This window comes from Electrophorus electricus, chromosome 22, assembly GCF_041902795.1.
Source record: "Electrophorus electricus isolate QZ-2024a chromosome 22, ASM4190279v1, whole genome shotgun sequence".
NCBI lineage: Eukaryota > Metazoa > Chordata > Actinopteri > Gymnotiformes > Gymnotidae > Electrophorus > Electrophorus electricus.
The window spans coordinates 16,001,308-16,027,120 of record NC_137518.1 but is presented as its reverse complement, the minus strand read 5'-3'; the positions used below and the strand labels follow the sequence as shown (position 1 = coordinate 16,027,120).

The 25,813-nt window shown below is 49.7% G+C and overlaps 1 protein-coding gene across 9 annotated transcripts in view; it reads right to left on the bottom strand.

The window, feature by feature from the left end:
- The window catches only part of atp2b4 (ATPase plasma membrane Ca2+ transporting 4), a 60,880-nt gene that overhangs the window by 28,498 nt on the left and 6,569 nt on the right, over positions 1 to 25,813 (bottom strand). For 8 of the 9 annotated variants that reach the window (XM_081705418.1, XM_035520250.2, XM_035520242.2 and 5 more), the window contains one exon: positions 7,537 to 7,984. In XM_081705418.1, coding sequence (XP_081561544.1) covers positions 7,537 to 7,732 — 196 coding nt within the window. In that variant the 5' untranslated portion in view covers positions 7,733 to 7,984. Of the gene's footprint in view, positions 1 to 7,536; positions 7,985 to 17,239; positions 17,399 to 25,813 lie in introns of those variants that run through there. The other variant, XM_035520245.2, reaches the window with a different exon arrangement.

Sequence of the window (25,813 nt, the reverse complement as noted above, 5' to 3'; positions counted from 1 at the left end):
GTTTTGTCAAAGATAAACAGAAGCGAATTTCTGTTAATACAGCGGGATAGTGAGGCTTTAATAAAAGATTAATATCACTGCCAGAATATAGACTGTGTGAAAGTTTTCCTGACATTTGAGTGCACATGCGAGAAATCTCTTTTTTAATTGTTATTGTTTGAAATGCATTCTATATCTGTCTTTATCAAAGCAGACAATCATAAGTGAATGATATTTCACAAAAATGAACATCTGGTAAACTCATTCTGTCACTGAAATGGTCAATGATCTAGGGGTTATTTAATTTCAAAGAGCAAGGCGGTTAAAGGTTTTCCTTGACCATTTGTTATGTGACTCCACATTTTGTTTTTCGAGATTTCAAAATTTAACTCCACACACAAACCTTTGCACTAGTATTCCATCACACCCCTCAGGATGTAATCTCTACTGGAAATCATTTATCTGGTGGGTAGCTCCAGTCTAGCTGTGAATTAACCATTTTTGTGAATAAATAAGTTTTCAAGAATGGGACTCGGTCGATCTTCTCCACGACCAAGAGTTGTGTTTGAACAGCAGCCTGGTCCTTGCTGTGCAAAGAATCCACCGGCCTGCGCGAGCACAATGCACGGGCTCGCCAACGACGGCACCCGCGGAAGTTTCCGCTTGCTTCTCTGCCGTTACGACGCGGCCCCGCCCCTCTGCGCCCCTTTTCGTTTCGCATCTCCTTCTGTCCTTCTCTGCAGCAGGTAACGTGAAGGCACATGGAGAGAACTGGGTCACAGGACTACGCGTCCGTCCATTTAATCAGCTCCCGCGCCCCGCCATAACCAGAAAGGTCTGGTGAAAGAAACGACTCGGGCCAGGCGGATTAGACAGGGTGTTACTGGGTAGGTTTTAGAGGAGTAGCGGAGTAATTAATCAGTACAGGAAGTGAGCAGCACTGGCAGCGGACAGACCTGTGTACAGCCGGGACGTTTCTCCGGTTTTATTCCGCGAGAGGACAGCGGTTTTGCTTTGGGGAGTAACAGGAGGGGGCAGGATTAAAGTAAAAGGAATGTTTTGTGGAACAAAGCTTTTAGTTGCTCAGAGTTTGGACAAATATATGTGCGTGTGTCCATGTACACAAACCAGGCTCCTTTTTTTTGCCCCCAGTTCCACTACTGTGCCAGCTGGACGGTAGAGGAAACTGAGCAGCTCTGTGTGTGGGGGGTGTACATGGGGCTGGGTGTGAGCACTAATGGCATGTTTTGTAGCCTTCCCCCATTAACCGTGTGCTCTGCTGGGCATGCGTTATCTCTAATAGCACCATCCTACCTCGCCTACTCTCTCCTCATTCAGGTGGTGGGAACACCGAGTGCATGTGGGGAGGAAACAACAACCCAAAAAAAACCTCCCAAATTTCTGCGGCTTCTAAATCCCGTCCCCGCGGCCGGCCGCCGGCCAGAGATGGGGTGCTGGAGTGAATAAGGGCCTCCGGAGAAGAACGTGGCGAAGCACAGCCCCCCTCTCCTCCTAAGGGGAGGCGTCAGGCAAGAGTGGGGTGATGGGAGCAGGTGGGAGAGGAGAAGGAGCTGAAAACCAATCAATCCTCCTCCGCGGGAAGCGGCAGCCGAGCCCGCCTCTGACCTGCCGCTTTATTGCGTGGCCTACAGACAGAGCTGTGAATAAGCCGGGGAGGTTGTGTGTGTGTGTGTGTGTGTGTGTGTGTGTGTGTGTGTGTGTGTGTGTGTGTGTGTGGTGTTGGTCGGTGGGGTGGGTGGACAGCCTTGCAGGAGAACTGGCAGTGTGAACATTTCACTAGACGCGGCGTCATGGAAAAATGCCTACTCACGGGGAAATTTCTCCTCACCGAAAGAACGGAACAATGTCAGCTGCACCTTGCTGTATAAGAACTGAGATAAAAGGATGGGGGGGGGAGGGGCTGTGGGACCGCCTCTTCTTAAGGGTGCAAAAAAAAAATGGGTTGCCTTGCAGGGATTATCCCCTCTCCCTGCCCCTTCTGTTCCTGTGTCTAGCCTCTTGCTTCATTAATGCGGCGCTGTGCGTGAAGGCTCAGCGGAGCTCCACGTGAGACCATCTTTGGGTTCAGACCGTTCATCCATCACTTCTGAAGCTCGACGGCTAGTGGGCAAAGTGAGCTCCGATCCCAGTTCTCATCACACACGGCCCTGACAAACACAATCTTTGTTTTGGCCGGCTACTCCGGGCCGGGTGAATGGCTACAAGGGTAGTAGTTGTTTCCAATGTGTCTCGCTCTCTGTCTGTCTTTCGCTTTCTCTGTCTGTCTCACAGAGACACAGTGGAACAGAGAGAGAGAGCGAGAGCAAGAACACATGAGCCAGAGATCATGTGCTCTCTTTCTCTCTCTCGCCGTCTGTCTCTGTGTCGGCATTAGCTGAGAAAGGGGGAGCGGGGCGGGGCGGTCCAGCTTGTTTCTGTGGGATCTTTATGTGCGTCGACACTTTTTGGGAAGATTTTGGGAAGCATGGCGCTTGTCCCCCCCAAGGGGGAACCGAGCCGACGGCAGCATTTCAATGACCCAGCAGCCTCCCTGGGCTTGTCGTCCCACCACGTGCGCTGCCTCCTGAAGCTCCGTCGCACGCGAAAATCTACAGCTCGTCCAAAAAGGACGGCGGAGAGCATGCCGACGTCGACCTCACCCGGCCCCGCCCTGCCCCCGCCTCTCCGACGGGAATGCCACGGCGTGGGTGGAGGGAGGGTGGGCGCTCAGGCGGAACAGCAGGCGGAAATATTACTGAAAACACCTCCGCCCTGGTGCTGAAGGTGCAGCGCAGATTAGCACGACAGCAGATAATGTAATAGAACAGTCAGACCAAAACACCGTTCGCGCGCCAAGCGTCAAGGTGACCGATGGTGAAGGCAGGGCATGAGTGCGCGCGCGTGCGTGTCTGTGTGTGTGTGTGTATGTGTGCGCGCATCCTTCTGGGGGCAGTCGGTTGCGAGGGCGATGGAGGAGGAGCGTTAAATAGGCGCTGCAGTGGTCACAGAACCTGGGAAGATGGCCAAGCACAATAGGCTGCATTTCAACAAGCAAGACACAAGTGACTGAAGAAGAGATGGAGAAAGGAGGGAGAAAGAGAGTGAGCGAGAGAGAGAGAGAGATAAAAAAAAAGAGAGGGTGAGAGATGGAGGGAGACAGAAAAAGGTAGAGAGGCTGCAGCACCCACTGCACATTCACACTTTCTTTGTGTTGTGACAAGTACGAGTCAAAGCAGTGGATAGCTGAAGAGGGTTAGGTACTTCTGTTGGCTGTGGAGGTCTTCCACCTGCACCACCTCCAACTCCAGCGCGCTAGCGACGTCACGGGCAGCCGCGCTCTCATCTAGCGGAACCGAGGCCTCTGGAGGACGGCCAGGGCTCTAGCCCCACTTTAAACAAGCGCCGTCTTCTCCTGGGAGGGCTCGCCTTTCCCATCATGCTTGTTGTTTTGCTCTGCCGCCCTCGCGGGGAGCAGCGTGAGGGTTCTGGAACACATGGCCAGCATAAGGGCTGGGCTTTTTGGAGTGCAGCCACTTTGCATGCGCACACATGCTCGCTCCGTCTCTCTCCGGGAGCGTGCTTTTCGTGCACGTGCGTGCTCGTGTCGGCAAATGAACGCGGCTTAACCGCATTCCCGAAAAGTAATTTCAGCACACAACCAGTTACGCAAGCCTACAGCAGGTATATTAATGACGGTTTGGATTAGAGAAATGAGACACCGCCTTGATAAAAAGAATGCGTTGTTCAGAAAGCTACCACATATGTCTGTTTGCGTAATTTCTCAAAACAATAAATTAATTCCAAGGCCCATGAAAGCCAACGGTCAATACTAAGAAATCAAAAATGGAAATGATGGCCCATTAGTTTACCAACAGTGCTCAAGTGACCGAAACAGCTGCAGAGAAGCAGGCGGACACACGTGTCTCTACATTCGCTCTAATCACATTTACTCATATTACACAATGGACTCATAAGTCAAATGATGTTAGCATTTATCATAAAATGGTTTCAAACTGAATGGGTGTCAAAGCGACACATCAAAGCAAACACAGCCAAACAGTAGAACGTTGCTCATGTGATTCTCACCAGATAATGCTAAATTTTCAAAGCAATTTGCATATGCTGCACAGCTGCACAGATTTGAATTAAAAAAGTGCTAGTTACGCTTGCATTTTAATTACACAATGGAAACTGTGAACATCAGTCACCTGTACGTCACTCAGGAGAGTAAAGGCAACTTAACGTTATCTTGTCATTTCACCTTTGCACGATACAAATTCCATGCTGAAACTGGAAACGTAACTTTTAACTCTGTTTAAACACTTTCGTCTGGTGGTCAGTGTTAACCAAACCAGAATGCTGTGATCATAATCATCACAGCGTGCGTTCAGGTTCAATGACTCCCTGTCACGAAGTGCTGCATGACAAGCAAGGTGGCGATTGGACTTCGCTGACCCTTTGAGCATTCCGAACATGGCAGTCGTGTGTGAAGAAACCGGAGCATATAAAGCGCTAGAGGTGCATGTTTTACGGAATATTTGAGTTAAACTTTTATTATTTTGGGTGGCAACAGACCATCGTGACATGATGACAAACTACAACCCATGAGGGGAAAGTGCAGGTTAACTGATGGATGTGGATTCCCATTCCATGGTTCACTGTCACTAGCAAACAAAGAACGCCTTTGTACAAGAATCAGAGGGCCCTACCCTTGGGTAATATTCAGGTAAATCTCTTTTCAATTTTAAATACTCTGATCCTCTTTTTCAAAGACAAAGACAAATACTCACACACACACACACACACACACACATTTGCTTAAACCAACACTACATGGCAGTATTGACAGTTCTTGACAGCTTGCTGTGCCTTGACCTCTGTATAACCTCTTGGGTGGGGACCTTAACCCAACCACCTAAAACCATCTTAAGAGATTAATGCTTCTTTTAGCCTTCACGGGGTCAAAAGGCTGGTCTCCTGCCATGTGTCCATGCATGCACAGACAATTCTTGATTCCTGGCACCCGCTTTAAGGGTCCTTACAATGGAACCACCCTTGACCCCCGCCAAAATGTCCAAGAGGTTACGCGTCACCAGTTTTCAAATAGACTAATACAACGAACCCTAACTAAGCGAACTGTTATCAATTAATATACTACACTTTACATTAGGGCTGCAAAATACTACAGTACTTTTATTTTAAAATATGTCTTGCGGCATAATAAAATATTCTAGCAGACCCCTGAAAACCTGCTGGCATCATTTTAACTGAAATTATTTGCATTTACGTATTCATGTTCCGCATTTGACCCGCGCCCCTATCCAGAGCGACTTACATACGGCACGTGTGCTCCCTGGGAATCAACCCCCGTGACTTTGGTGGTGTTAGCACCTGGGCCTTCCTGCTCATTAACAAACAATAACGCATGCAGGATTAATTAGCGGAGGCACCGAAAAAGCTCAAGGGCGGCGATTCGCCATCCTGTTAGCGGAGTTACATTTCTGACTGAACCAGGATGAATAAGGATATCAGGTTGAAGAACTATAAAATAGACAGGGATAGAAATACTGATTCAACAACTTAAATAGGCCCTTAATAAAAATGGCCTCTAGAAGTGCAAGTAAATTACCTTATACTGGCCCTACTGATGCTTCATAAATATCACTCCCATCCTCTATTTTTAAGTGCCACCTGTTTTACAAAGCATTCTGGGGACATTCCTTTGTGTGGTGCCTGCTACAGCTGCCAGCCACTTGGCCCATGCCATCAGCCTGTCAGACTGCGGAGGTGAACACATGGCACCTGCACGGGCCACGCTATCCAAACAACGCTTTCCCGGTGGCACAGACCCTTAAAATGCCACGTCTTCCGTAGCGGAATGGAAACGGTATTTCTGTAAATATTTAGCACTCTGACGTTACAGAGTTAACCACTTGTCCAAGAGCCAAGAAGGTGATGGAAAACTAACAGCTACCGGCCCACCGTCAAGCAGGCGAAATACGTCCCTCTAATGCGTGGAAATGGGACAGAGGACGCCGTTCGGGTGCAGGCGCCTCGCAATGCAAAATCGATTAACAGATCCAATCCATCTTATATAGTCACGTCCTCATTCGCGCGAACCGTGCGGACATCTGACTGATCCGTCACAGAATATCCGAAGGTCGCTCCGGTATCCTGCCGAGAACCGAAACGCAGATGATCTAATCTGGCTGCGGCGTCGCCATTTTTCCCGCTCAACTCCCCCGTTTTACGGCAAGAGAGAAAACAAAAATCACGCTCCCTTCATCAAAATGAGTCATTCCTCGTGTGGGGAGCGGCCGTACAGCTGTACCTTGATTACTAAACGGAACCCGAGCGATGATCTATGAAGTAATTAGGGGGATGGCATGGAACAAATTTCAGTGCTGGAACGGACTAACGGGGCCATATGTTTAAAGTGGAGTGAAGTGATGCTGTTCCCTCCTCGTAGAATAATGTGCTTTCCGTCCGTGCGGCGAACACCCGGCTGCGTGTGTGCGCGCACAGGCGCTAAATGATGCCGCGCTGCGACGGTAATGAACTCATTTATAAAAGGAAAATTACTGACGGCACTGCATTCTGAGGAACGGTTCAGCGATGTGGTGACGGGACGCGCCCGCACCTGGAAACGGGGTCGTCAACCGAAACCTTTTCCGGCTGACCTCGAAGCTGTACAGTGGCCCTGCTGATTTCAGATCACAAGAGCCGTAAAGACTGTGTTCATTTCAAGCCAATAATGAGGTATTCGTCCGTCCGGTGGTATACAGCAATCCTGTTGCGCGCACAGCTGGTTAAGAGAACATCCAGCCTGCGGCTTGCCGGGCCGCAGAGCAGCAGTTACGCGCGTATCTTGTTCGGATGTTGTTGCGTGCGCTCTCCCGACTTTAGGATCGGTGCTAGGGAGTTCCGGCAGGAGTATTTCTGAGTGCGCCGCTACTACCAGCAACCCTGGAGAAGATGCTGAAGACACCGGCGAAGCTCTCGCAGAACTCAGACGTTACGAGACAAACTAAAGCCTCGTCTAGAAATAAGTCTCTCGTGTGGAAGCATAAACCAGCAAGTAGGACACACACCGAGAGCAAAACCGTCGTGCCATCAAATGCCACTTAAGGTCCTAGAACAAGTCACAGAGCTCTCCACTGAGACTCCTCACTTAGTGTTCTCTCTCAACTCCCGACTCAAGTGTCCGTCAGCACGGCGTCTTTGTTCAGGAGACGCTACCACTGTCACAGCTGGAGGAGTTGGAGTTACAAATGTGTGTGGTGCATGCGTTAAATGTGCAAGTCACTGATTAGGCATAGAGGCACTACACTGTCTTCTTTAAGTGTGCGCACACATGTGCCTGTGTGTCTGTGTGTGTGTGTGCCTGTGTGTCTCTGTCTCTGTGTGTGTGTGTGTGTGTGTGTGTGTGTCTGTGTGTGTGTGTGTGTGTGTGTGTCTCTGTGTGTGTGTGTGTGTGTGTGTGTGTGTGTGTGTGTGTGTGTGTCTCTGTGTGTGTGTGTGTGTGTGTGTGTGTGTGTGCGCGCGCACGCGCCTTACCTTCAATTGGTGAGGTTTTCAGCCTACGGCAAACGCTCTGCACGTCTCCATACATGTCTCTGAGTTTGGCCACCGCCTCCGCACTTCGGAGCTCCATCAGCTCTCGGAGCTCCATCAGCTTGCAGCCGAAGTCCCCGTCATGGTTGCCCTCGGCCACCGAGTTCCCCGGCGGGTGGTCCGCAGTGTTGTTGGCCATTTTGGATTGGCAGCTGTCGCTCAGCCCCACCGGTTCCGATGCGTCGCTCAAGTCTCACGGGCCAAGAGGAATGCTCCCAATGGAGGGCGAAGTTTGCACCGGCGCAGCGGCTTTGGCTTTCCGAGGAAACACACGAAACGCTTGGTTGTCTTCTTGCAGGAAATGGAGAAGAACCATTAGAGGAAGGAGCCCAGGAGAGGAAAGCTGGCCAGGGCTGGCATGGTACCGTGTCTAGTCGTCCACGCAGAACAACTGCAACAGAGAGGACAGGGGAGAAGACCAGTTTAGACACAAGTCAGCAGTGGCGTCGCTGCTAAATGCCTATTGGACCGGAAGAGAAGTACATGATTCAACAGAAAACTCCACCATCTGGACACACAGGGACTACCCCTTGTACTTTATGAGCATTTGGTTTGGCAAACGGAGTACTAAAACAAAATCTATCATAAAATAAAAGCGCACAATGTTCAACCACAACTGAAGAATCTTCAACTCTCAAGACTGCAGCGTCACGGTAGCATACATAGACATCAAGTCTTCAGACTTATATTTCTATAGAAAAAGAAATCTAAAAAAACATGGAGAACCCATAAAAGTTAAGAATGTGTGCATTTTACAGGACTTTCTGAGAAGGAGGGAAAAAAATTCCAGTTTCTTTTTTTTCCCCCTTTCTTTTTTTTTGTGGTCATACATAAATGATGCACTCTGGTGGAATCCCCGGTTCTGGCATTTACCCCAGTTCACTCTGTTTGTTTCAAATGTGTGTGAGACCGAATGAGTGAGTCAGTGAGAGTAAGAGCAAGACTGAGCAAGACTGAGCAAGAAGGGAAATGGGTGGCGTTGGACATCCTGGGAGAGCGAGATCATCAGAGAGACAGAAAAAAGGGAGGTTCTGGTCTCCGATTAAGCCGGCAGGACAATGTCTGCCAATATTTGAGATAAGCGCTCTGTGTTAATGGGAGATAGTCAGGGGTCCAGCTCCACTGGGCCTTCTTAAACACTTCAAATGCTCAAAATGGAGGTCACCCTTTGATGTGTGTGTTGCAGGGATCCGAGATGAAATGCAGGAGTGGGAATCCATTATACCCATCCATTCGGTAAACAATCTCTCTTTCAAACACACACACACACACACACACACAGACTTACAGTTTCCAGGCTGCTGTACGTTCGACGTGGCGGCCCTCTCTACCAACGTCGCACGCCCTGACGTGCGGCATGTGACGTGAGGACCTACAACTCCTACGGCATGCGGAGCTCACCGGGCTCTCAGTCTCAGCTTCAGAGCCCAGCCGCTCAGCTCCCTAAAGCCATGACCAGGCCACGACCATCGTATAACCATCGAGCTCAACAGGCACCCTTTGTGAGTCAAGTGGTCTAACTGATAAACGTAGAGTAAGGGTTATCAGAAGAGGCAGGTTCGTCTGGGGGGTTGGGTGTGTGCGCACGCATCGGCTGATGTGATGGACGTTGGATGACAGAAATGCTAGATGCTTGAACGGTGTTTCTGAACAAAACTGAAACAGCCCAAACAAACCCCACCGAGTGCCCACGGTTCTCCCAGAAATCGGCCCCAGGGGTTCGAACGCTGCCAAATAACCAAGCGTGGTGCCGAGATAAGAAGGGCTTGGGTGGAATGGCTTACGTCTTCTGCACAGTGGCAGGGTGAACTGGGTGACCGACGGGGGAGGTGTCTTCATCGGCTCTATATTAAGGCCGATGGGAAGCCTTCGGAAATGTGAAGTCATTATTCTAATTCCGCTGTTCTGCAAATTGTCCTTGAGCGAAGCTAGTTTGTCATAGCCTCATAAATAACCAAGACATACTTTCATTGCACACATCTACGACCGTTATCTGAAGGCATTTTTTAAAAAAAGACTGTTGGAATAAATATGATACACATTAACTGGGTTAGCCACTTAATTCTGACATATCAAATAAGTCCAAATTGGGGGAAAGTCATACCACATAACCAAGGAATTCAGGCGCACGCAAATTTTGTACGAAATCGGCATCAGTGTCAACCTCGTGAGCGTAGACCACATGACAAATGTCAGATTTGTGCGGGCTAACTATTTTCCGTGGAATCACACAGGGTGATTAGCGAAGAACTCTGAAGCACCTTGCCTGGAACTACAGACCAGCATGTTGCCGCCACTGGATGTCCAAACCCCTTCTGTGCTGTAATAAGAGATTAACCATAGAAATGACCGAAAGTATTAAGAAAAAAAAGGGAGGAGAGAGGAGGAGGCAAATCAGACAAATTACCTCTAGTGGGAGGCAGAAGGGACTGGTCTGAGAACAGTTGTCCATATCTGCAGGGATATTAGCTAGAAGTGTTACCCACAAGTCAAGTACACCCACCAAGACAATTGAATGAATTATGAATGATTATGAAAACAACAACAAAATTATTATTTTTTTTTTAACATTTTAATAACAAGCACAGCGGAGCCGTTTGGAAACGATTCTGCATCAGTTCAACGGGGTAGCAGTGGCGTGTGAAAGTCTGGCCCCGCCTACACGCGCGGGGAGCCAATCGCACGGGTGTGAAGGAGCTGAGACCGGCAGCTGCGCAAGAAAGGCTGTGACAGCTCCTCCTCATTCAGCTAAAGTGATGGGGAAAGTCTCTTCTCCCAGCGCTGGGACTGACGGAGCAGCTGGCGGGCCTCTGCCGAGGACGAGCATGCCGAACGCTCAATATGAATATTTATCGAGCATGTGAATATTTAATGAACATGTGTATGCAAACATGAAAGGCTACAGGGTGTTGAAGTTACGGACTTGAACCAAACTTGAACCAGCGCTTTACTATGAAGCTGCACCGTTAGTTGTGTGTTCCACAACAGCAGTGCACACACCTCCAAAACTGGATTACAAAACTGCCCTTTTAAGCTTTCTAGATATTTCCAGAAATTCGAATATTTTAAATTGCTCATTTGAATATTTCTCCATTTTTTCAGCCAGCTCTGGGCCTCTGGTTCACTTGGGTGTTCCCGATTAACTGAGCACGGATGAGGCAATTACTTCTGCCCAGGGAACAAACCTGGGCAGGGTGAGGGTGGGGGGGGGAATGAACCTCGGGTAGACTTGGCACACGGAGCAGAAGCACACGCGGAGCGAGTCGAGAGAGCGGCCGGAGAGCAGGCCTCAGGGCCGCCCACGTGCGGCGCGTCGTGCACGTGTGCTTGCGCCGGAGCAGCGCTGGTGCATTCTGGGTGCACTGACGAATTAGCAGAAGGGAGAAGGTGATGTCTGCTCTCAGCATTGGCAGCTAAAGGTGGCTGCAAGGCCTGTTTCTGTGCACTAATTAGTGCACTAAGTAGCCCTACGTGAAGTGCGAGGGCGTAAAATATGACTGAGTGTTACAGCATATAAATGCAAGTCAAATCAGTACCGCTGCCTGAGTGCACAGGGACCAAGACATAGAAGGGTGAACAAGAGCTGCAGGTGTGTGTGTGAGAGAGAGAGAGAGAGAGAGAGAGAGAGAGACGCTCTGCTCCTGGTTTAAAAAGTAGAAGCTTAGGTTCGTAGGCGGCAGATGTAAATCATGGGCCCATCTGTTTCCTCTGCAGTCCTGTAACGGCAGTGCCAATGTGGGGCCTTAAGGTACTGCATCCACCTCCACAGCCCAGGAGCTGCATGAAAAGCAGAAGGCCCCTGCTCCCTCCCTCCCTTTTCTGCCCATCTTTGTCTCTCCCTCCCTCGCCACATCTCTCTCTTCTCCCTCCGTCTCTCTCTTTAGATGGTGACTCATCTGTCTAGGTTACATCTCTGCGACTGTAGAAGTTCCAGCCCTAAAGAACACAGCGTCTTACTGAACAGGGGGAATATCTAAACAGCCAGCGGCATGGATGGTGCCACACGGTCTCCAGGCAACGATCAGGAGCGCGGGATGATGTTTTTAATTGGGGGGCTGTCCGCCAGAGCTGTAAAAAAAACAAAACCAACCAAAAAAAAACAAAAAAAGATCTCAGCAATAACACAGTAAAACTTAAAGCTACAGTGACAATGGTATTAGGGTGTTAGGAATGTTAACATGCTCATTTCATTTTATTGTTCAACCCAAAGTGTGTCTAACCTGATACGAAGAATGTGAACGTCATTCTGACCAACTACTGAAATTGCGCTGCATGATTCCACAGAAACCCAAAATTGTGTACATCTTACTTATTAAATGTTAAATTATAAATTTTGGTTTTCACAAATACTGTTTTTTGAAGGCTTCTCAGCACTGCTGACCATGGGTGCACGTTATGGTATTTATATATAAATATATATTAAACAATGACATCACTCACACATACATTGCACTAATGGCCCACTACGTGTGTGTGTGTGTATATGTGTGTGTATATATATATATATATATATATATATATATATATATATATATATATATATATATATATATATATATATATATATATATATATATATATATACACACACACACACACACACACACACACACACAGAGGCTCTAGTGCCCTGTCTGTGGGAGCCACTCATTAGGGGTAGTGCCATAAGCTACACGCAATCAAAGCCTGAGTGCCCACGCTGGTGTTTGCAACCTTGTCATCCTCTGAGAACATTTTCTTTGGTGGAAAATGTAACTTTTAAAATTCTGACATTCTTTTCAGCTCGCTGTCGCATGTGTGAATGTGTGGATGCAGCTTGTGGAGTCTCCTCAACAAATAATTTAAATAATATAAATATACTTTTCCACACATCCCTCCAACTCAGTTGAAACTCATTCTACACACAAGTTATGTCTGAAATGTTTTGCTTAATTTTTACACAATGCTCTAAGCGTATGGGGGGGGGGTTATTGGAGGGGGACTGCAACCAAACACGGAGCAGGGTTGGGGGCTAAGCCCACCTCTTCACATGCTAACAGATCACACCACTCTCTTCAGTAGTCTTCCTCAGTGTTTACATGCCAGCCTTAATCAAGCTCGTTTGTCCCAGACCTGATTAAAAAAGAAAATACAGAACACAAAATACATAAAAGAAAACACAATTTCCAAAAACGGCCAAAGCAGAGTAGTGTTGGGTCATCACAGGCACAGCGGGCCGCAGGACAGGGTCAAACAGCACTTCCGATAATTAAGGCCCGTGTGGAGATGAAGGCGGGGGGAGGGGCTCTGTGGGGGCGTGGCCAGAGAGCTTTAGCACCAATTTGACGCTGAACAGAGACAATCCACAGGAGTGGAGTACCGCTCACAGCTTCCTGTGGCAGGCAGGACAAACGAAGCACGTAGGCGTATCCACCACTGGCAAACGCAGTCCTCCTTCCTTCTTGTTTTTATATATTTGTATATTTAGGAAAGCAGCGGTTTCCTGATAATGGAGTTTGGCTTTGAGCTTTCTTTGAGCGTTTTTCTTTTCTTTTTGTGCTTCTAGAAGCCACGCACATCAGCACGCCCCGCCGGGCGCGGCGTTCGCAACAGAGATGCTGGTCGATAGCACCCGTCTACGGCGGGTCTTTCCCTTGGGCTCCAGGCCCTGATCTGCCCTTCCCAGGACGGACTGAGGAGGACATCCATCTCCACACCGCCTCCGGCACAGGTGGTGGTACCTCCTCTCTGGGCTTCATTCATCAGTTGCTCAGGCTTCCACAGGGGGGCAGGGGGTTGTTTGTGAGCAAGTCAGATTAAACACACACACACACACACACACGCGCATGCATGTGCACGCGCACAAAGCAACAGAAAGAGGAGTGAGAATGAAAGGTAGAGGAAGAGTGGGAGAGAGAGAGAGAGAGAGAGAGAGAGAGAGAGAGAGAGAGAGAGAGAGAGAGAGAGAGAGAGAGGGATTAGATCAAAGCAGGGAAGGACTGAATGGATGCTTTTGCAGCAGAGTGGCAGACAGAACGGAAATTGTCCGTGTCAGAGGAGAAGGCACTGTATGGTGGGGGAGACAGAACAAGAACAGGAAAAACAGTGGGTGAGACTGTTTTGGAGAGGAGAGGGAGAGAATATAAAGAAAGGAGAGTCGGGAATAGAGGGATGGAGAAAAAAAAAAGAGTGATGAACGAGAAGAGGGAGCCAGAGAGAGAGAGCAGGCAGGGAAAGCGAACAGATGTGTACATAACTGGAGGCATGTAATGGGATGGGCCTGTTGTGGATTACGCATTGTGTGTGTAGGGGGGCGGTGGTGTGGGTGGGACCCAGCCTCCCTCTGACTGCAGCCACACCTGCCTTGCATACTAAAGTGAGAGAATGCAGAGACCTCAATTCTTGGTGCCCCCCGCTGCACCAAACCGGCCCACACGCACCACCCACTCACACCCACACAGTAATAACTAGGAGGAAATCCCCAGGTTGCTGTAAAGCACCGAGCAGCGTAGCGTCTATGTAGTGGGTAAGGCGGCCCAGGGAAAATTCACTGAAGCAGGTGGTGTTAGCATGCAGCGTGTGGTCGCGCTTCCCTTCCGCATGGGAGCGTCCGACCGGACCGCTGACGTGGAGAACCGGAGGAGCCCCCAGCCCCTGCCCGCGCTACATATGGTGGACCTTCACGCGGCGAGCTCGCCGCGTACATGGACCGAGCGCGCGCACGAACTCGCGTGCCTGCCTCAGCTCGGGGCAGGTTCTGCACTGTCAGTTCTCTGTTCAGCTCTTCCGAGTGCCACCGTGTTGTGTCAGTATTATGCGTCTCAACTCCGGCGCTCGTGTTTTGATGGCGTAGGTCGCGCGCGCTGGGGACCGCCGGCCCACAGCCCTATGCTGAGCCGCACCCTCCTGCCTTTCGCCCAGAAAACCAGAGGAAATCCCCCTGCTAGGGGGTGGGGGAGGAAGCCGAATGGAACGGGAACGAGAGAAAGAGAACACGAGGGCGGGGGGGGAGAGTTTAAATTTAATGGCCTTGGCATTAAAGGGAGGAAGGTATGTGGGGGGAGAGAGAGCGAGAGTGAATTAGCGATTCAAAACACTACAGAGGGGGGAACATTAGAATACAATGAGCGCAAGATCCAATGCCACAAAAGCAAATGAAATGAGTAACAAGATCAAGAGTTCTGACCCTTGCTTCCATTTTTACTGCCCCCCCCCAAACACATTCGATACCTGAACATGCCCGTTTGTCGATTACAAAGCAGGGTTTCAAATGACTATGTAAATAGACAGGACGAGGGCGGGCAGCCGCGGTCTCCATTAGCAGCACAGCGCGGACAGCAGGGCTCATCACGCCATGAGACCAAAGAAAAACGCGCAAAGGAAAAAAAGAAAGAAAAAAAGAAACCGCCTCAGGCTACCGGGAGCAGGAGACAAGACAAGCGCGGGAACCTTCGGTCCTTCAATACTGGCTTAGGAGCCTGCCATTTTAACCAGGCTGGGAGCAAGATGCCCAAACGTCTCCCAGCATGGAGATCGCGGTGTTTACAGGGCTGAACCGGCACCGTATCGACCTTTGCGTTACAGAAACTATGAGCAGAAGTCTCTAAACTGTTTTCCACGTTTAGTTCACACCGAGTGAAGACCCGCACAGCACCTATGGATCCTATCGACCGTCTCGGAGCCGTGAGCGCAGCGTTAACAGAAAGCGCGCTGCAGCATCCAGGAGAGCATCGAGGCGGGCATAATTACGGACAGCCGACACCACTTAACATTCGTGCGGGGTTCTGCTTGGGATTAGTAAACCACAACAAAACAATGACGTGCATGCCATTTTAGCAGGACATAAAGACCCCTGATTCTTTGTTGGAGATGGAGAGCTGTACCACAGTACCCAAGAGAGGGAGCCGCTGGGCGTGCCAGCCTCACCGAAGGTACTGCATTAGCACGCAACAGTAAGGCACCCCCGGTACGAGGGCTGGCAAACCCTTATTCCCAGAAGACGGCAAACATGGAATCTTCCGCGCCGCCGCTCCCCTTTTTCCTGAGAGAGCTGTGCTCATGAAAGAAAGCAAAGTCCCTCAGGACCTCTGGGCTGCAGGAAAAACAAACAGACAGGACAGGGCCTCCGGGGGGTGAAACGGCGGGAAAGGCAGCGTTTACGTCCCCGGCACGCGGCCCACCGAGGTCGCCGCTCTAGCTGGTCAGCTGGAGCTTGCACTGGGGACGGGATCTCAGGCCTGCAGCCGTGCATGGACTACGGAGTGCCAGAGATCCCTGATAAAAACACGGGCGCGACGGCAGAGAGCCCGGCGCCCTCGCGTAGGTCCAGCCTGGCTTTTCCAGCCGCATTCAGCGCGCCCTGCATGTTTGTTTCAGAGGAACTACAGAGTCACTCATCCCTGGAGGCTGGGAAAAGGAGGAGGACCGCATGCCAAATAGTCATTCCCCATACGATTCCTCACTTCCCACACTCAGCGATGAAGAATGCAGAACATGGAAGCAGATTCGTGGTTTAAATCCAAAATCACACATTACAGGGGTATGTTATATCCACGGACTGCATGGGTTTGTTATATTCTCTAAGAGGGCCACCTCACTAGATCTTCAGTTCATGTAATGTAATACAAGGGAATTCCACTCCCAACTCTGGGAAATGCGGGCCCTCCTCCGCACTTAAACACAGGCTCATCCCTTCCAGCAGGCTTGCAGTAAGAGCTTGGATAAAAGTGCAGTAGAACACACCAGAGCATCTCGCTCTCGGGACAAAACCGTCTCATCGACCGGCTGCTTAAATCTAAATCTCGCCCATTTTTTAAAATCATCTCCCTGCTAATTAATCAATGCAGCAGCCTGCAGGGAAGGCGATAATGGAGGAACGATAACGGAAGATGCACAATGGTTGATCACAAAGAACACTAGCACACTCTTAGAGAAGAAAGGAGAGAGAGACAGAGAGAGAGAGAGACTGAGACTCACGACACCTGCAGCCGCTATGGTCTGAAAGCGTACCTTGCAATTATTCAGTCTGGAGTGAAGTTGTGAGGACAAAATTACAGCGAGCAAATTCGGGACATCTGAAGCGCATGTGCATACATCAAAAAGCAGCCCTTCACAGGCACACACACTCAAAGAAGGAAGTAGCTGTGCTGTAAGTAACCCGGCAACTGTTGCCACCCAGCCGCCCAATCTCATCGCCTGACATCCACACTCCCACACTCGGAGGGCAGTCCCATGACTCATGACGCAATGCTGCCCCAAAACCCAAGAGACAAGGCAAATATTTTGGCCCCAAAAGCCAAGAGACTTGAGGCATAACACTCTGCTCTTCCTCTTAGTTGGCATGCAGAGAGGTGGGACATGAAAATAGTCAGACAAAGGGAATGGCCTTTCCAGCAACACAAGTGTCGCTCACAGATGTTTTTATACACACACACACACACACACACACACACACTTCCATTGTCCTGTTGTCACAAGGTAGGTTACACTTGGGTTTAATAAGTCTGGCAGCTTAAGATATGCACTGTAGGGATTGTGGGATTGTTACTGAAAGTGAGACTGCAGTTTCCCTGTTTGCTTTCCCACAATGCCAAGCGCAATTTATGACAGACTCTTGTCAGCTGTTGTCAAGACAAATCATGCAAGCCTGAAAAAAAAAATCTCTCACCTCCAATCTTCCCTACAGACTCGGGCAAGCCAACAGTCACCTAGTCAACAGCGATACAGCTCCCTTCCAGACTGTCCAACGGCAGGTTTAGGTTTCAGCCACAGTGTGAGTCATCTCAGGATATTTCCACGTCAAACTGAGACGCGGGTGGCGAGGGAAGGAGGGCGGATGCCACTCAGCTGCGCTGAGATCAGCGCCGCCGTCGTCGCTCGTAACAGTCAAGGGCAGGATTTGGGCAGACAAAGCGGTTCCAGGGTCAGGGGAGGAGAAAGCGGCCAGAAGTGGTGGGGGAGGGCTGTGTGGTCTGGGGAAAGTGGGGCAGGCGATGGACTATTAATAAGCTGCTGGCAAGTGTGGAGTCAGGGAAGCCCTGCATTAATGACCGCACCAGGTTCATTTCAGCTCAGCCTCTCTCTCTCTCTCTCTCTCTCTCCTCTCTCTCTCAGCCCCCCACTACACCTGACCCCGCCCCCGCCCCCGCCCCCTGGTGGCCTTAACAGCGTGTGTACGAGTGTACGCGGGCAAGCCATGCTCTGTTTATCCACCTCGCAGTGCAAATGTTTGCAAGTACGTCTAAGATAAAATGAGTTCATTTGTGTGCACGCCTGTGTGAATATGTGTGTGTGAAAGAGAGAGAAAGTATTTGATCATGAACCAGAACATGAATGAGAACAGCTTTTAAGATTTGCTTTTTTTGTCTTTTTAAATTCTACTCCTAAAGTTTGAGAGACCTCAACAAAGCGAGATGCTCAGTCGACTCATTCAACATGCATACATTACCTCCCAGGTGGCAGCCAATAACAGAAAGCCACTTTGGAAGCAACACAAAAACATGTTATTAATCAAATCACAAGATGTCTTGAATTCCCCCCGATTTCAGAACAGACCAGGAACGTTTCCTTATCTGTCAGAGCAGACAGCACATGGACCACATCAAGAGCCTAAAGTTATACCACAACAAGGTTACATATTTCCATCCTAGAAGAAAAGAAGTGGTCAAATAATATAACAAAGAATCGAATATTTTCATGAGGCTTTCTTGAAGCAGTAGTACAGTACACTGGCAGTACATTGCTTCGGGATTCCTGTTACCAGAAAGCTACTCAATCTGCGGGGTGTGTGTGGGTGGGTGGGTGGGTGTGTGTGCTGTTGTAGAACAGTTCCACACAGCTGCTTCATTTGTGAGGCTAATTCCAAGCATTCTGTTCTTCTGTGCCGGTTTGTACTCCAGTCCGGCATGAAAAGGAAAGTGGAAACATTATTATGGCTCTTCAGGGCTGCTCTTCAGGATCTCCACGTCTCCGTTCTGCCGTCAAAGTACAGTTTGGAAAGCGCTGCCCAATGAAGGAAGAAAGAGCAATGGGCTTGGGGGGTTGTTTGGAAACTTTCCACTCCCTGGTCTGCTCTCCCCAGCAAACACATTCATTCCTTGACCCTCTTTTCCTGTTTCCATGCCGCTGCCTGCTCTCCAAGCCACACCCCCAAGCACCTCTATCCCCCCCCACCAACTCTGACTCCTCCCCTCGGCAGACAGAGAAGCAGCGTGGGCAGGCACTGCATTTAGGACCCATTCTGTGCCGTCAATGGAGTGAGAGGCCTCCCCCAGGACTCCCCGAGGACTCCCCTCGGCTGACCTGAGGCCAGCTCGCAGTGCTAGACTGGTTTCGGACATCTGGATAGCCAGTGTGAGTAATAAGTGCACAGGGCTTTGTGTGTGACCCCAAAGAGGCCTTACGGAGTAACGAGGTGTCTGTCACTTCCACTGCCAGCCGAGCTATTGCTTCTCAACTCTGAGATGAAGTGTATAGATTCGGCACCCATGCTTTGCCTTGGATGAAATTAAATCTTTTAAGGGGCTTCCATACTCTGAAAATATCTTTAAAAGATGCCAGTGGGTAATTGAGCATGGCCTGTGTTGGTGTTACGGTATGGCAGACTGAAGCTAAATGGTAAAGAAAAGTAAACACAGGAGAAGGTGGTAACCCTGTACTTTAGACTCAGGTGTGGCTGACTGATTAGGGCATCCATGCTTGAATCATCAACCAGAAAAGTATAGACCACTTTAGACATGTTACGCAATGTGTTACGCAATCCAGATCACATGCTTCTTTACAAGCTGTATATAAAAATATTCAAGTACATAAACGAAACGAGTTTACTTGCCAAACTTAATTCTGTGTTTTGCCACAGGACAGACAACTTCTACAGGAAAAACACACTTGTTTTAATTGGCCCATCCATTACAAAAATAGATGTAAAAAATAATAGATGCTAGCTGTTTTGCTATTGTTGAAAGTTTTTAATTTTACATTCATTCACTCTTTCCACACTGGGAAAAAACAAACAAACAAAAAAAAAAACTCGACCACTATTTCTAACTTATAGAGGAAATGCAACTTGGAGAAGAAAAAAAAAAAATGGGGGGGGGGGGATGACAAGCGATCCTTCACCCCTGATGCAGAAAGACGTGTTAGCTGTGATCGCTGCTCCGTCCTCTCACTGAATTAAACTTCTGCTGCTCTTGAAGACCTTGACGCTGCCAGCCAACACACTGTACGTGCATTAGTCACTGGAAACTGACTGCCAGTTTGCCCACATAAATCACAGTTTCAGTAAACAAAGCCAATCAGTACACACACCAGTACACAATGCACTGGGGTCAAGGGCCATTCAAGCCTTTAAATGTTATTGATGAACAGCACCACCCCCTGCTTCCACAACTGACAACACACACACACACACACAAAATGCAGCCAAGATGACAGGCATCTGACAGAATCCTTATTGCGCACCAAGACTGAAATTGGAAGTGTCACTTTGAGGCCGAGCGGGCGGGGCTGGCTCTGTGATCCCTGCCAACGCAGGCAAAGCCTTGCCACTTTTGTTTTGTTACCACATAACATAAAAGCCAAGTCCGCTGACACCACGGGATGGCAGGTACCACCGGGCCTTTAAAGGGAGGCGCTTTGAAGTACTGGGTGCGCTAACGAACAGGGCAGGCTCTGCACAGCGTGCGCGGCGGGCTGTCAGGGGGCATGGCCTCAGAACGAGCCGCCGCTCCTGTCCCCGAGGCAGAAGGCGGGGTGGGGTGCGGCGCCACGTCCAGGAAAGCCGCGGAACTCCGGGGAGCTCGCCGACGTACGCAGGCAATGGGAAAGGAAACACGCCGCGCTGGGCCTCATCGCCGCCGCCTCGCCTTACGAGGCCTTTTGTTGTGCTCACGGTAACGCGGGTAAGCGAGCTCGTCGGAGGAGACAGTGGAGAGTCCAGGACAACAATAACGGAGTCCAGTCAGGCCGCCGCATTCAAAAACAATGGAGACGATGATACAAAACAGGCGTGTTAGCAGGAGACATGTCAGCTGCCAAGGCCAGCACCATGGCTTATTCGCACCCAAAACACTATAATTATTTTATTCTTTTAGTCGCTAGATATGTTAAAGACGGGGAACTACACTAGGGAACAGTGGGGGAAACGTTTCCACATATTTAACGCCGCCACAGTGTCGCTCTGGTGAACAAGATGTTAAAAAGATTTCCCTTATACAAATAAACAGATGGGTAGGGCAAAGAACACTGGCAAGTCTGAACACAGTGTGGCTGCCCTTGTGACTCGATGAAGCAATACTCTGTGCCCCTCTCTCTCGGTTTTAACTGCCGTCACGAATACCCCGAGCACCGAGTGACTTCGCCTTTTACAGAACAGATGACTGTACATGGCCAGTGGGGCTAGAAGTTAAACGTCTCCTGCAGCAGGATGGGCACGTGGCCCTCATGCAGACACTTTTGGAGCTCCTGGTTTACCGTAACCAAAGTCGCTTCTCCCTACACACATACACACGCAGAACAATCTGGAACAAGGAAGTCATCACAGGCAGAGACACAGCATGTACGTCTGCCTGCGCAAAAAAGTCAGGCTCTCCTGACAGGCAGTGGAGAACCATGCATTGAACAGCTGGAATGCATCTCAGCATCCGTGAAAGAAGAGAGAACCTGTGTCTTCTGAGCTCCAATTTCTGCTCAACTGGGGACACATGGATGCCAGTGGCAACTGCAGCCAGGTCAAAAGGTCAACCTTTCTGACACCCCATAAGGCCTCTCTGGTTCTACTGAGACTTGGACAAACTCCCAGGAAGCAGCCAGAGACCTCGGGTCTGTCGAGTAGACAGGCGGACGCTCCGGCAGCCCGTGAGCCGGGGGGCTTCCGCAAAGGACTGCGCTGAGCCCGATGCAAAAGCCCTGGAGGAAACCCAGCTGAAACAGTCTTGGACCATTACAACACAAACGGATGAGGTGCGAGGCTTGGCCCAACACAGCGCAACTCCGCAGACCGGACGGGAAAATCCACCGAGGCCAAGACGGCCAGGAGGAAACGTCTGACTAACAGTCACGCTACCGGGCGGAATTTGCTGTCCGAACCCTCGGCTGCCCCGCGGCATGCACGGTGCCAGGCGTGCCGCATCCCGATTTGCCGCTCTGGTTGCTTCACGTACGAAATCACGTTAGCAGCTGGCCCCGAGCCCAGTGGTGGGGGGGGAAAAAAAGGCAACACGGAAGAGAATCCGACAAAGAGCCGTTCTTCCAATGCGATCTGGCAGGGAGCCCAGTCACATGTCGCAGGCCGGCCACGGCCCCTCCTCGTGGAGGGCCTCCCAGCTGCTGCGGCTCGGGGGGAAGGTGTGGGTTTTCTGAAGACAGCGCGTGGGCGATGTGCATTTTCAGCGCTCTTGACTTTACCTCGCTTGCCAAACTTCAGCGCTCTCGTGGACGTCAGTTGGGGCGTGGCATGGAAAAAGAGACACGATTATTTCCACACATGATGAGTGCGTGGCTTCCCCAAAACAGAGTGTGGGAAGTCTGGTCATAGCAGGTGGCTGTAGCCATAGTGCTACGTCCAAGCTAGTTCCCCTTCTGACCGAGGTTTTGATTTAAGCTCTTGGTGATCACACATCTCTGACTTCATAACCGTGCGTGAATATGCAAATTGGGACCGAAAAAGATGCAAGTCAGTGCGTGCTGGGTTTTTTCATTCTTGTTTTGGTTTTACTGTTTTGTGAAACCAAAATCCCACGTCAGATACAGATCAAAATGGCATCTTAATATTATATTGCCTGTATACACACAAGCCAAGTCTGCCCAGCAATCTGTAGAATTAATCGGCACTGCTGGAAAGTGGAAAACTAACATCCGAAGTGTTTCTAACGCTGCTGCCTCTGGTGAAAATGTCTTCCATGAGCACCAACACTTAGGAACAATGTGTAAGCACCACACCCTCCTCGAGTACCCAAACAAGCCTGGCCCTCGCCTGCCTGCTCAGTGGAAAATACATTGTGCTCATAAACAGCGCTCAGACCGGCCTTTCCAATAAAGGGCGGTGGGGAATGCCGTCCAGGAGTTTCGCGCGCGTTAAGTTTTTCATTCGCATGTCATGCTGAAGCTTTGGAGGACAGGGGGCGTCAGGCCCATGTGCGGATGGGGATGGAACAGGAGAGTTCCATGTGGTGGTGTGGGGTGTTAGAGGGGAGATAGAGGGCACTGGGTGGGTGGGCGGGCGCCTCACTTGCCGACGCACCTGGCAACTAAATTAGAACGCTGCCCATGCCAGGCGTGGACGAGACAAACAGCTACGGCGGACTAACGCTGAGCACGGCACTGAAAACGCAGGACTCTGCAGCGAGGGGCCTTGCTGATTAGCGGAGCATCTGAAAGCAAAGTCGATTACAGAAAAGTGCACGTGAGGCACGAGCTAGGAAGACTACCCTAACGTTCGCTTCCCTGGCTTCAACCCTCAAGCTCAACGACGGAGCGGCGCTTTAGCTAGCTCCTTAGTCCCCTCGCTAAAACACTTCTCTCCCTTCACCACCGCCTAGACTCACTTGACTTGCCAGAGCTAAGCAAACTATTTTGGCAGAGTCGCCCCTTCACCTTAAGTTTAACGCCCAACAGGGAGGTGAACTGTGAAGTTAAGTACTGGGGCATTGTTTTCACCTAAACAAAAATCTAAACGACAGTATTCACCCATTTCTGGATAATACTGAAAGGTTTGAACAGAACTGAAATTGAACAGAATTGAAATTTTCTGTTTTAGTAGGAAACATCAGGGCGATAGGATTATTGCCAGGTAAGCATGTCTGCCAAGTGATACTATTGCATCAGTTTCCTTCAGAAAATGTTTTCTTCAACTACAAGGAAATGAAACATACAAACTTTATTTTTTTTTTTTTCAATTGTCAGCGTAAGACACTGCTCACCTCAGTCTCAAAATTTGTTTGTTTACTAATTTATAATTTAGAATGACTAAATAATAATAAAATAATATTTTAGTTATACAAATAACACTATACTATAAAATTAGCAATTATTTCATATCATTTGAATCAATTATTTTATCAAATAGTTTTACTAAAAGAAATCAGTCACTACTGTCACAAAAGGTCAGACCATTTCAGAACCAGCAAAGCTTCCACAGATTGTAAAGAGAGCGTTGACTAGCATGTTTGCCTCTCACCACTAGGGTCTTGAGTTCAAGTCCCTATCTGGTGGAGTTCCTATGGTCTCCATGTGTTTGCCTGGACGCCCCAGTCCAGTCGTTGGTGAACCAGGATGGCATCTCTAGTCCGTTCACCCACTGTGTGGGCCGAGCCCACCAACAATGCGGCGCATGAAGGCGTGCCTGAAGGCTCACAGGAGCGCGTGGCTCTCAGACGCCTCTCATTTATCAGCCAGCCTCATGATCGCGTTACAGCTGCCAGTGGAAACGCTCCTCCGTCCACAGAGTGCCCCGCTGAAATTTCTTCGGCAGTTAACCTACCAAATGCTTATCCCCCCCCCCCCCCCGCCAGCAGACAGAGCGTAGGCAGACAGGCTGCACTGACAGGTGAAGCTTGTTTGGCCTTGGAACACTTGGAGAGGATCCGGAGTGCCACTTTCCACAGTCTGCTGACTCCTGCTAAAGCTGCACTCGCACGCAGTCTGGTTCCTCTTCGGAGAGGTGAATATGCAGCAGACTGATCTCTCTATGTGTGTGTGTGTGTGTGTGTGTGTGTGTCTAGCTGCAAAGAAGTACCCAACCTAGGCATCTTGAGAAAAGTCATTAGTTGGAATACTGTCAATCAATTCTGTCAACGTGGATCTACTGTTGACCCGGAATTGTATAAAAATATATACATAACCATTAGTTCACAGTAGAGTTGAGCTCTACTTAAGTGTTCAGCTTACTGTGAACTGAGCATAAAAACACTTCTCGCAAAAATGTGTAGACTGCATAGCCATTTTATGTTATTTTTACAAGGTTTTTGACTTTAACATAATATTGGCAAAGTCAAGACATCCAGAACACCAATTAGATAAACCACAGGAAAAACGGAAGTATTCAGTCAACTGAAATTACCCTTCATTACTCTTCCGAGTCGGTCCTTTGCTCCAGAAACATAGACTTGGGAGCCGGAGCAGATGGTAATGATATCTGTGCCTATTCAGATCAGTTGTGAGGTGCTAGTCTGCTTAAAATTCACATCACTATGAACGCAGCGAGCAAATCAAGGTGCCGTCACATTCCAGAGGTTTCGCGTGGCTGACGGCCTCCGACGACCGATGCCTCAATCACAGCCACCTGCGCCGGCTTCCACGCCTCCTTCTCTCTTCAATAACACATGCGCTTCCATAGGGGAACCGTGCTCGGGCATTTTTAATGGGCATTTATGAAGATGGAGCGGGAGGCGTGCCATCCGTGAACAAATCGGAGCGATATCGGGATGCTCCTCACGACCAACATGTTCCAGATTATGTTTGTAGGTCTGTGTGGAGTGTTCACCCCGTCACCCCCCGTCGTGCGCCATGGCTGGTACAGACCTGCTAAAAGCTCAACTGTGGCACTCTGGCGACAGGACCTGCGCTCGCCACAGTCATGTGCATGCTTTAAGCTCTCTGAGAGCAGGCTTCCACACACACCTCATCCTGTCTTGCCTGTGCGAGTCGACACTCAGCGTGCCTGCTCTCTGCATGGCGGTACATGACGGGCAAAGTGAAGACCAAAGTCTCTGCAAAGAGGAGGTTTCTTGTCTCTCCCTCTCAGAAAGATCTTTGCTAAGTGATACGCGAGGCACAATGGTCCTATTCAACACGACGAGCGAAAACAGCTCAGCTTCGAGCCCTGCGGTTGAGGATTTTACCCACAAAGCTTTGTACTTCTCCATCTCTTCTGCTCCTCCTCCTCCTCCTCTTTGGTTCAGATTATTGGCTCCGCCGCCCACCGGAGCCCCCGCAGGACGAGACCAGCACCACAGGCGAGTGCATTGGACCTGCCGATCGACTCCCGCAGGAGCAGAGGGAAACGTCAGCGAGCGTTATGTAACCGCCATCGTTGCGTGGGCCCGATGAGCAGCGCAGTCGCTCAAACAAAGCTTGCAGGAGTGGGTGGGAGATGCCTTGTTTATACTGATCTGACATCATCGTCTCCAGCTCAGATCCTCACGTTGACCATCGGGCGAGAAAATTGCCCATCTGATCCCAGAGCAGCTTGTGGCAAAAAGTGCAGAAGTATATGCACATTCGTCTCGCCTGTACCAAGTTTCTG